At 35.1% G+C, this 12,659-nt stretch overlaps 1 protein-coding gene across 1 annotated transcript; it reads left to right on the top strand.

The window, feature by feature from the left end:
• The first annotated feature begins 230 nt into the window (after positions 1–230).
• On the top strand, positions 231–7,018 carry LOC108196163 (cullin-1). The gene is made up of 20 exons (XM_017363314.2): positions 231–406; positions 676–818; positions 907–1,006; positions 1,809–1,994; positions 2,721–2,768; positions 2,854–3,057; positions 3,137–3,214; positions 3,410–3,499; positions 3,576–3,656; positions 3,747–3,809; positions 4,667–4,702; positions 4,784–4,870; positions 4,956–5,105; positions 5,187–5,242; positions 5,329–5,449; positions 5,532–5,693; positions 5,806–5,949; positions 6,027–6,245; positions 6,337–6,504; positions 6,598–7,018. Exons 2-20 carry the CDS (start codon positions 685–687, stop codon positions 6,697–6,699), a joined length of 2,229 nt encoding a protein of 742 aa, XP_017218803.1. The 5' UTR covers positions 231–406; positions 676–684; the 3' UTR covers positions 6,700–7,018.
• The last annotated feature ends 5,641 nt before the right edge of the window (positions 7,019–12,659 follow it).

The following is a 12,659-nucleotide window of genomic DNA, read 5'->3' as shown; positions in this document are numbered from 1 at the left end:
ACGCGCAAGCAGCACAAAATGGACTATCTATCTGAAGAGGAGGACGAAGCCGCAGCCTCAATGTCGATGGTAATGGACTGATTTCTAGTACTGTATCAATGACAAAGTTACGATGATGGAACATTTTTATAATTCCATGTTAAACTAAAAATAATAAATAAAATGTCGTACTGTAAGTCTGTAACAATTATAACCATACAAATCAATGTTGAGAGGGACCGACTTGAATTGGTGGGCCTGATTTTAGACCTATAGAGACAATGGTCTGTATCTAAAACAAATCCCCAAAACACAGAGATTATAATTATAAAATAAAAATCATAATTATCGTCTCTCTCAATCGCCATCGTTGCTTCTCTCGAAGCTCCATTCATTCAATTCTAGGGTTTATTTTTCATCTTATCAGGTAGATCTCTCTTTTTATCTCTCACACTAACACATACACGTATTTGTATTGCTTCGATTACTTTGTTTTGGGTTAGGGTTGTATGATTACTGATATATGATTGTTCGGAGATTTTGATTGATTTTGTTGTGATTGTGTTGTTCTGATTGTGTGATTGATGAGATTTTTCGGTTGAGATAGTTAGGGTTTATGGAATTGCGAATGATTGAGTTTGGGGGTAGTGATTGATTTGTAGTTGTTTAAAATGAGTTTGTTGTAACGATTTTCAGTATATCGTGATGAATGAGCGGAAGACTATCGATTTGGACAACGGATGGGATTTTATGCAGAAAGGGATCACTAAGTTGAAGAAGATTCTTGAAGGTCTTCCGGAGCCGCAGTTTAGCTCCGAGGACTATATGATGCTTTACACGTATGTTTTCTCGATATGGACTTGTTTATTTCAAGTGTTTGTTGCTTTTCAATGGAAGTGATATGTTATTGGTTTTTGGTGTGTCCAGAACTATCTATAATATGTGTACGCAGAAGCCTCCACATGATTACTCCCAGCAGCTGTACGACAAGTACCGCGAAGCGTTCGAGGAGTACATAACTTCTACTGTAAGGCTAATTATGTATTTGATTGTTGTTTTGCTTATTTTCTTAGGTTGGGTATGTGATGTTTAGACTTAAGTAAAGTGTGCTTTTAACTTGTTATGTGGGAGCTACATTTTTGTGTACAAGCGTAGTTGTGTGAGTTAGTTGCAATGCAATATATCTGTTGTTGGTTCGAAGTTGAACAAACAATAGTCATCTTGATAGTTTGTAATTTCAGTCCTTAAGTTTATTCCTCTTTGAAATTGGTCCAAGGAATACTGTTTTGCAGTTTAATACTAATCAATAGGCTCATATAACTAAGGGTGTTAACTCCTTTTTTTAGTCATCTTTTATGCAAGTAATTGAATCAGATAATAGCTTACTAGAATACGAAAATTTAATGTTACCCTGTTTTTTTAGTGAATATAATAGTAGCAGGACTTCAGATGGTATTTATTCACCAAAATAATTTTGTCATTGATGTTAATCTTAGGTACAGACAGCATAGATACCTTTAAGCTAATAAAAATCTACATACAGTTTTTTATCTCTTTCTTGAACAAGTAAACTGGTAATTTGATTGCATTACCTCTTCATGGAGATGAAACGAACTTGGTGAGGTTCCTTTTAAATGAATTTGTTGTTATTTTATGTTGCCAAATCAACACTGTGATTTAACTGTACCAGACCACCGTTCCCATATGAAGGATCATGTCTTCGTGTTGTTTGAGCATATTTACGAATTTTGGTTTAATGCTAAGTCAGGAGGTGACATTTTGGCATTTTGTTTAATTGGTAACTTTAATGTTTTTTGATTCAAATCCAGGTACTGCCTTCTTTGCGAGAGAAACATGATGAGTTTATGTTGAGAGAGCTTGTGAATAGATGGACAAACCACAAAGTAATGGTCAGGTGGCTTTCTCGATTCTTTCATTATCTTGATCGGTACTTCATTGCGCGGAGGTCACTTCCTCCACTTAATGAAGTTGGACTCACGTGCTTCAGGGATCTGGTAACTAATTTTTTCTATATCTGATTTCAGCTTTTGGTTCCTATTATATATATATAGAGAGAGAGTCCTACTCCAATACAAACCAAATTAGCCTACAAACTAAAAACCTTATTTTTAATCACTATTTTTAACGACAGACATCACTATTTTGTACATCACAGATCACTATTTTGAATATAACATATCTCTCAAATATAAATATATACATACATATATATGCAACGTATATGACCATCATCTTCACCCGAACCGTAATAATGTACCTCTTACCACCATTACCAGCAATTTCTATGACTTGCCACCATCGCCTACTGTCACCAATAGTCACATACACTTTCCATCATAACTTACCAAAAATAGCGACTATGTACCACCATCGTGCACCTTCTCTTACGGCTTATTACCATCAAGAACCTTCCTACGACCGGAATTGATCATTTATTATCAGTTACCAATAGTTTAGTTAAGTAGGTTTTTTCAATTTTGAATAATAAAAATCACTGTTTATATACTGTATAAAACAGTGATTAATGCAGTATAAATTAGTGATTCCCGTAGTTATAAATATTGGTTAATAAACTGGTTTTAATTTGTATTTAATCGTTGGTTTGTGTGTGTGTGTGTATAATACTCTTGGTCGTTATAATTCTGATGGATTAAGATAAAGCAAAGATAGTAGAAAGTTATATATCTTGTAATGTTGCTGGAACTTGTACTTTGTTTCAGGTATATCAGGAGTTAAAAGTTAAAGTAAGGGATGCTGTCATATCTCTGGTATGTTTTGTTTTTCTTTTTCTGTTGGTTAGTAAGTATTTTCTTAGTTTTCATTCAGGTCACATGATAATGTTTTCCTATACAGATTGATCAAGAGCGCGAGGGGGAACAGATTGACCGAGCTTTGTTGAAGAATGTTTTGGATATATTTGTTGAAATCGGAATGAGTCAAATGGACCAATATGAGAATGACTTTGAGGAAGCTATGCTCGCTGATACTGCTGCTTACTATTCTCGAAAAGCTTCAAACTGGATTCTTGAAGATTCTTGTCCTGATTACATGTTAAAGGTAATTATATTACTTTAATTAAAGTTTGCAGATACTTCCCATATCTTATTGATTTTTGAACATCTTTCCTGCATTCCAGGCAGAAGAGTGTTTGAGACGGGAAAAGGACAGGGTTTCTCACTACCTACATTTCAGTAGTGAGCCAAAGTTGCTTGAGGTCTGTTCTCATAATATAACCCTATAGAATCATATTTTTTGTTTCTATTAGTCATGGATTATTTAGTTGTAGTGCAATGGTCTCAGATGCCATCCAACTTTGTTCCTTGAGTGTGTTTAAGCAATTCGCTTTAATTCTGGTGATATACTTGCTATTCTAATCAACTGTTATCCTTATTATTCATAACTGTTCTAGAAAGTTCAACATGAGCTGCTATCTGTGTATGCAACCCAGTTGCTCGAGAAGGAACATTCTGGTTGTCATGCATTACTTAGGGATGACAAGGTACTTGCTGGACGTCTGTTCGTCAAGTTGGTTATATGGTTTTAGCTCAGTGTGCTAATATACTCTGTATATTTAGGTGGATGATTTGTCTAGGATGTATAGACTTTTCTCCAAAATACCTAAAGGCCTAGATCCAGTTTCTAATATTTTCAAGCAGGTTAGTGCATCTGTTTTTACTAGCAAGCTTCTAAATATACATGCATAAACGGCTTTTATATTGAATTTTTTTGGTTTTCCATTGATACAGCATGTTACAAATGAAGGGATGGCATTGGTAAAACATGCAGAAGATGCAGCAAGCAACAAGAAGGTTAGCTAACTGTTTCTCGTTGGATACTAGTTGTAGTAGTGTATGTGAAGGTGAAGTCTACCTAATTGGTTGTTGGATCTACCAGACTTTAATCTGGCTGTTATGCTGTCAGATGATTCTGCTTTTTAAGATTTAAAATGATTTTGTATATGTATATCGTATATGGAATGTTTAACTGAACTGTATCTCTGTCGCTGGATTTTCATTGCTTTTGTTCTTGTTGCTGTTCCTTCTGATTTTTGGTAAATGAAAGTAACTATAAGACTGAACATAAGCTTACCATTTTGGGGGAGGAAATGCCTCGGCTACTGTTAATTTTATTTGTGTAGTTATTGCTTAGAAGTTTGGATGTAATATAACTTTACTATCCAGGGCTCTAGCAATCCTGGGGCCATACTGTAATAGAATTAAAATGCTTGACGTAACTGACGCAAATTGTAGTTGTTATTTAAGCAATACAAGACAATTAACACTGATTACAAGACACAATACACGACAAGTATACAGGTTGTAGAGCTTTCGAGAGGTTCACTCTCTCGGGATCGAGAAAATGACTACTCATTATCTGAATACCTAATTTTCTTCCCTTTCCCTTATTACATTCTACTTCCCCCCTTTTTCCTCGAGGGACCAATTTACAATTACTCTATTTCTTATTTACCTGTTGCTTGTCTGGGCTTTCAACTATAGACTTTGACTCTTGGGTTAGATGGGTCTTTAATATTTTTGATATTGGGTATTGGGGTTAATACTTACTGCGTTTATACTGTTAGTGTACCTAGGTGCTGATATATTTTGTTAACAAACACTGTATTAGTTTTAACTGCAATATTGAACTAAGTTGTACTTGTTTACAGGCAGAGAAGAGAGATGTGGTTGGCTTACAGGAGCAGGTAATGCATAATGCTTTACTATACCACCTAAACTTGAGAATGTATCTGAAGTGCCCACTGACTAAAATTCTGTTTGTTTAGGTTTTTGTTAGAAAAGTGATTGAATTGCATGACAAATACCTCGCCTATGTAAATGACTGCTTTACAAACCATACTCTTTTCCATAAGGTAAGATCTTCTGTAAGTTATGCCTAGTCTCTTTATTATGAGGTCTTCACATATTCCAACATTATTAAATTTTTCTTCGTTCTAGGCTCTCAAGGAGGCTTTTGAAATCTTCTGCAATAAGGGTGTTGCTGGAAGCTCTAATGCTGAACTTCTTGCTACTTTCTGTGATAACATTCTTAAAAAGGGTGGGAGTGAGAGATTAAGTGATGAGGCTATAGAAGAAACACTTGAGAAGGTAAGGTTCTTTGTCTAGCTATGAGTTGATGTGTTCTGGGTGTATATGGGGACTTACAGAACTTCTTTATCTGATGTTTAGGTCGTAAAGCTGTTGGCTTATATTAGCGATAAAGACCTGTTTGCCGAATTCTATAGGTAAACTATGCAATTACTATTTTAGCTTTTCTTGACTGAACAGCTAGAAAAAGTGGTTTTCTCATTCTTATTTTGGCTGGTGGCAGAAAAAAGCTTGCACGGAGACTTCTCTTTGACAAGAGTGCCAATGATGAGCATGAGCGTAGTATTTTGACCAAACTAAAGCAACAGTGTGGTGGTCAGTTCACATCTAAGATGGAGGGGATGGTAAACGTCATTTCTCTATATTGGTACTGGGGTCATAAAAACTAGTTTCAATGCTTAAGTAATCTTCACCTGGTACCTTCAGGTCACAGATTTGACTTTGGCAAAAGAGAATCAGTCCAGCTTTGAGGAGTACCTGGGAAATAATCCTAATGTGAATCCTGGCATTGACTTGACCGTTACTGTTCTGACCACTGGCTTCTGGCCAAGTTACAAGTCATTTGATCTCAACCTCCCCGCTGAGATGGTAAAATTTATAGATATCATACCTGACAACTTCTGCCAATGTGAATATATTGACACATTTTCATGATATTGTTGTAATTGACATCTTTTCTTTTTCCGAACCTATGAATCAGGTGAAGTGCGTTGAAGTATTCAGAGATTTTTATCAAACAAAAACGAAGCATAGAAAACTCACATGGATATATTCTCTGGGTACTTGCAATATCAATGGAAAATTTGACCCCAAAACAATTGAACTGATTGTCACAACTTACCAGGCATGTTATTCTATTGTTATCTTAATTTTGGTGATGTTATCTTGGATGATCTCTCTGATACGGTTTCTTTACTTTAGGCCTCTGCTCTCCTGTTATTTAATGCTTCTGATAGATTGAGTTATCAAGAAATCATGAGTCAGTTGAATTTGTCCGATGATGATGTTGTTCGTCTGCTTCATTCTCTTTCATGTGCCAAGTATAAAATTCTTACTAAAGAGCCAAACAACAAAACTATTTCACCTACTGATTACTTTGAGTTTAACTCTAAGTTCACTGACAAAATGAGGAGAATTAAGGTACGTTTCCTTTAATTTTTGATCCTTCATATCTCGTTTGAGCCAAATTTCAGCATCTTTAGAGGGTTTATGAAATATTTTGGGAATGCAGATTCCTCTCCCTCCAGTTGATGAGAAGAAAAAGGTCATTGAAGATGTTGACAAGGACAGACGATATGCTATTGATGCGTCTATTGTCCGCATTATGAAGAGTCGTAAAGTTTTGGGATACCAACAATTGGTTATGGAATGTGTTGAACAGTTGGGACGCATGTTCAAGGTAGATCCTTACATGCCTTTATCTTGTTGATTCACCCTTTAACTTTTCACATATTTTCTCAACTAAATGGCATTGTTATTTGTATATATGCAGCCTGATGTGAAAGCAATCAAGAAAAGGATTGAAGATTTAATAACGCGTGATTATCTGGAAAGAGACAGGGATAACGCCAATCTGTTTAGATATTTGGCTTGATTGTATGAACTTTGGATCCCAGCAAATTTATAAATGACGAAGTGAATTTCTTGTGCTGGACAAGTAATGCATGCCAGTGACCTGCACAGAAGAAATGAAAGGGCTATTATTGTATATCAGCCAGACTGAAGTGCTTTTGACGACTGCTCAAGAAACCATAACTTTAAGAGTTCTTGTATATTTTCCTTAAAAGCTGGGTCATGAGAGTAGCTAATATTACTGTGCAATATTGGAAAATTGCTATGAATATTTTTGTCCTTACTGGCGACGTGTGCCAATTAGCGAACATGGTATTATTGAAAATGGGATTTTTGCACAATTGGTCTGATCTTTTACTTTATGCTATAAGTGATATGTGTGAAATGTGTCTTTTGGCAAGGTGGGTATGAATATACTTGCATGTGATAGGCCTAGGGGTGTAAACGAGCTGAGTCGAACACTGCCAGGCTCGGCTCGAGCTTGATTAAAAAGTTCGGGGCTCGAGCTCGAGTTCGACCGAGCTTTTAATTTTAAGCTTAGAGCTCGGCTCATGAGTGTTCGATGGGCTCGAGTTCGGCTCGAAAGCTCGAATGATTTCACCAAATATTAAAAAAAACTCGAAACACGATCTGTTCGGCTCGAGTTCGATTCGATTAAATATATAAGAAAACAAATATATTATATAATAATCTAAAAATAATAGAGAAATATTATACTAATACAGGCTCGATTAGGCTCGCGAGCTTCACGAACAGAGTAATATGGAGCTCGACTCGGAAAACTATTCGAATAGCTCGAGCTTGGCTCGATTATTTTCGAGTCGAATTCAAATATTTTACGAGTCGAATTCAATTTTATTCAATTTTAAGTGATTTTAGCTTGACCCGAAATCGACCCGATTGCTGACATAAACACGACCTGTTACCCGATATCTCGTGCCAAAATGGGACCCCAAGAACTTGTTCAACAGGGGGATAAATGAAAATGAGGAAGTGCTCCTGAAAAGGTGTATAGCTTAGAACAAGTCCAACAGCTGTCCTATTTAGTGTCTTAAGTCATAATTTGATAAAAAAATTTGATCCAACAATGTCCTAGTAATGCCCTATATCACTAGGACAACCCATTCAAGCCCTATTTTTGAGGCTCTCTCTCCTTGCCCTATCCCATATTTTATAATAAATTCTTACTAACACTCTCTTTCTCTCTCTATATTATATTATGTTTTAATGATGAAAGTGAACTTTTAATAATAAAATATTAAACATATAGTGAAAATAAGGCACATTGTTGGAGTTGAAGTTAGTAGAATATGTACTAAACTACTAGGACATAATTTTTTATATTATATTTAGGGCTCCAACTAGAACACTGTGGACTTGCTCTTATGTTTGGTCTTCACAACCTTAACTCGCACCCTATAAGGTCCTTTTACTATTTGAAAAGGATAGAAGCTTATATATAACAGTTATCCCATGTCATGCTTTGAAAATGATAATATAGATAAGGGTCCGGGTTCGGGTTCCTGTCAGTTATATGCCAGGAACTGTTTAACTAGCCTACAGATTTTGGGCCGTTGGATGCATATCCAGCGGCTAGGATCATATTAAAATCTTAATATGTCCAGCGCTCCTGGCCGCTGGATATGCATCCAACGACCCAAAATCTATATGTTACCTAACTACTCCACAACCATTAATGGCTGTGGACCGCGACCCTTTAGATAATGCTGATCACGCTTATATAACAGTTACTCCGCCCGTACATATTGGGTATGGCACGGAGGCTGTAATTAAGTGAAGAAAAGTAATAAAAATAGGTAAAGTGGTGAGACTAATATTTAATGTATAAAGTTGATTTAGTGTGAGTAAAGTGATATGGCCAACTAATATTTAATATTATAAAGTGGGTGTAGTGTGAGTAAAGTAGTAGGTGTAGTAAATTTTTATATTATAAAATTTTACTATTTTTGGAATGTATATGATTGATGGGAGGTCCCATAAAAGAAACTGTATAGAAATGAGCGGGGCAGAGGGATTATCAAATATTATTTTTTGTGTATATGTCTACTTCATTGCCTTACTTGGGCTCCCTTTCAAAAGTAACCAGTATGTTCAACCACTTTTCAAAAACAACCAGTTTTTTTTTCGACCTTTCAAAACTAACCAGGCTAATTGAATCGAAAAGAGGCGACCTGAACGGAAAATTTTCACAGTAAGGGGCGCCCTACAAACGGGCGACCCAAACATAAAAACTTCCCCGTAGGGGTCGCCAATTGAAAGGGCGTCCTCAGCTTTATAACCCGTGTACCCTAGTCACGCTCACGCATAAAACAGAGGCATAAAACATAAAACCGAAGTTCAGGCGAGTGAAGGAAGAGGCGGGCGGAAGAAAAAGAGAAAGCGGCTGGAACTGGAAGAAGAGAAATTAGGGAGGAGAGGGTCGCCCAAGATCTGAAAAGGAAGGAGAGGGTTGCCCGAAATCTGATTTTAAGGTTCAAATCAACCCCGATTAACATTAAATTGAAGGTATTATCTTAATCCTCTCTCAAAAATAGTATATATATATATATATATATATATATATATATATATATATATATGTATAATGCCTTGATTTTAATTAATTTCTTGTATGATATAATAGAATTTGCATGATTGAGGCTTGAGATTTGATATGAGATGTGATATGAATTTTTGAAATTTGAAATAGTTTTATAATTTTGAGATTTATGTTTGAAATTAAGGGTAATTTTTAGGATATTCTAAATTAGATCTTTAGGCTAACTTCATGAATTTAAAATTTTGTGGTTGGAAATTAATAAAATAATATTGAAAAATAGTCAAATAAGCGGTAATAGGAATCCCGAAACTAAATTAATTATTATTATTCTAATTAATATATTAAAAGCATAATTTAAAATCTAAATTAACAATATTAATATAATTCGAATTAATATATACATATAATAATAAAATGAATGGTTTAAAAAGATTTAAAAATAAATCAAAATAGGAACATTAAATATATATATATATATATATATATATATATATATCCCTATATATATATATATAATTAATTAACTTTTAAATTATACTTCAATATGAGCTTAAATATTTAAATATTACAATCTATAATATTATATTATATCATTACATAATATAATAATATAAAATATAATATCACAAATAATGTATAAGAATTATCCGATTATTGAATTTTTTTATAAAGAAAATAAGCCATGGTCGCCCGTGTATAGGGCGACCCATATGGCCATGCATCAGAGCATGAGTCGTCATATGGTAGGGCGTCCCTAACTCGGAAATTCTTTCAATGCATGCTATGATTTGGCAGTGTGTAGTCTAATCTATAGAGTGGCAGTATGAAAATGTGGGTCTAATCTTTACTGTTGATCATGTGAACCTATTCTATAAAGTGAGAAAGTTTGTAGAGTCTAATCAGTGGAGGTTGAAAATTTTTGTTTGTTTTGTTTTGTTACAATTTCGATGATATCATTGTCTTCAAGCTCTCTCGTTGCATCAAGCAACCACCTCTGTAATTGTGGTTTGAGGGCTGAAATACGAACTTGTTGGAATGATGAGATGATGGCTCAGAGATTTTACTGCTGCGGTTCTCGAAATGTAAGTAAAGTTTTGGAATATACATCATATGTTTACATTCTTTGTGCTTAAAACTGTCCAATATTTCACTGCAGGCAAATAGTTGTCATTATTTCAAATGGCTTGATGATGAGCCTTTGGAGGACGATGCTATAATTACTCGATTGAATAATGAGCGTCTATATTTGCAGGACACTCTTCACGCTTATGAGACAAGGGTGCAAGAACTCGAGAATGCAATTATCCTGGAGAGAAGCAGGAAGATGCATAAGGCATTGACTTCCGTAGTAGGATTAGTTTGTTTAATGATCGCATTGTTTGTGGCTTTTCTCGTGATTTAAATGTTGTGTTGTTAAATTTGTCGCAATTTGGTTTCAAGCACTTGTAATGACATATTTTCAAGTTAATGTCACGGATTTAATTGTTCTACATTTATCAATCGTGCTTCAGTGCATGATCTAATCATTTTAGCAGTAAAGGCCTGTATAGAATTTCCTTTGTCATTTCAAAACTGTAAATATGAGTTGTCTTCTCACCACTTTAAACAAAATAGAGACAACACTGCAAAAGAAGACTGCAAAGAAAACAACACTGCAGCAGAGAGTTGTCATTTCAAACTTTTAAAGCTACAGTACAACACAATACTTCAAATTTTGTAGTAGCTAATAAATAAAATGCATTACATTACAAATTCGAACATGGTAGAGGTTGGAGTTAGGCTATCATGTGAAATATGTCAGGCTTATTACTGTACACATGTGAACCGTGTCGGAACATCAAAATATGCATACAAATACAAAGCATGCATTTAATGAAAAGATACTTCAGAATACAGTCGGATTTGAATTTTTGCCTAACAATAATTCCTTGGCGAGCTGTCTTATAAATAGGTCCTCCAGTCTGCCTTCTACACATACATTGAACTCAGTTTCCACATTTGAACTACGAAAATACATCGAAAACAATATTTCATTCATCACTTCAACTGCACCAAGATGGAAAAGGGTAAAAGGCCAATGTCCCCCGGCTACGAAAAACGCCTGGAACAACAACAACAGAGAAGACAACAACCGGAGCTATGGTTGGGAGGGATGCGCAGCAACCAAAACAACCAACGACCTGCAGTAGCTCCTAAAAGCAAACCACCACAGACGTTGAAGATCAAGTGGGATCATGCGTACTATTTGCAACGCAAGTTTTCTACTAGGAGAGCCCGAAATGGCAAAGATTGGGTGCCGACAGAGCAGGAGGTTGAGGACGAGGGGAGAAGTTATCCTGAAGTTGATAAACTTTTTAATGACAGACTTCGTCGGTTGGGTATCCCATTTTCTGATGCTCGCTACAATCGATACATGGCTGGAATTAAGCAAGAATGCGATGCATTGCAGGCTAAACTTGATGCACGTGATGAAGCTGATTATTGGGCAATTTGGGGAGATGTTGACGCTGAGGACGATGAATATGATGATGAAAAATATGGTTCCGACTATATTGTGGACATCACCAAGGATTGAGAACACTAAGGACTTAGAATTCTCATTTTAATGAAATCTTTAGCGGTGTATCCGGCTCGTAACTTTAACGGTAGTTGGGGGTGATTATCGCCGTTTGGTCATTGAAATATATATATATATATATATATATATATATATATATATATATATATATATATAATTACCTTTTAAATTATATTTCAATATGAGCTTAAATATTTAAATATTACAATCTATAATATTATATTATATCATTACATAATATAATAATATAAAATATAATATCACAAATAATGTATAAGAATTATCCGATTAATGAATTTTTTTTAAAAAAGAAATAGGCCAGGGTCGCCCGTGTATAGGGCGACCCATATGGCCATGCATGCAAGCATGGGTCGCCCTTTGGAAGGCGTCCCGTACAGGGATTTTTGTTTTGGTTTGGGTCGCCCGTTTTCGAATGAATTACACTGGTTAGTTTTGAAAACTCGAAAAAAAACTGGTTGTTTTTGAAAAGTGGTTGAACAAACTGGTCATAAATGAAAGGGAGCCGCCTTACTTGAATGTAAAACTTGCACCGACTAGTATAAAGTTTATCAGCTCATCAATCTTTCTCTGCTCTCTTTTCCGCTTTTTTTTTTTAGCTATTATAGCATAGCTCTTATAATATGGAAGCTAGTATATTACAACACTTTGAAAATATTATTCTTGAGGATATTTTAGATGATTTCAGCTTATGTAACTCTTACCCCAGGTTACTCTATGGAAAGATTGGTAACTCTAATCCAGCTTGTATATCACTTACCATTAGATATCTTTGACATGTTAATAGGCCTCGATGAATACAGTGTAAAATATAAAATTATAAAGT

Source organism: Daucus carota, chromosome 7 (genome assembly GCF_001625215.2).
Source record: "Daucus carota subsp. sativus chromosome 7, DH1 v3.0, whole genome shotgun sequence".
Taxonomy (NCBI): Eukaryota; Viridiplantae; Streptophyta; class Magnoliopsida; order Apiales; family Apiaceae; genus Daucus; species Daucus carota.
The sequence above is the reverse complement of the archived record's forward strand: the minus strand, read 5'-3'. Positions and strand labels throughout refer to the sequence as shown.

Excerpts from the sequence above, each read along its gene's own strand:
- LOC108196163 (XM_017363314.2), top strand. The coding sequence starts at position 685 with ATGAATGAGCGGAAGACTATCGATTTGGACAACGGATGGGATTTTATG. Across the intron at positions 3,215-3,409 it reads GTGAGCCAAAGTTGCTTGAG|AAAGTTCAACATGAGCTGCT; the intron begins GTCTGTTCTCAT and ends TAACTGTTCTAG. Across the intron at positions 5,106-5,186 it reads TAGAAGAAACACTTGAGAAG|GTCGTAAAGCTGTTGGCTTA; the intron begins GTAAGGTTCTTT and ends TCTGATGTTTAG.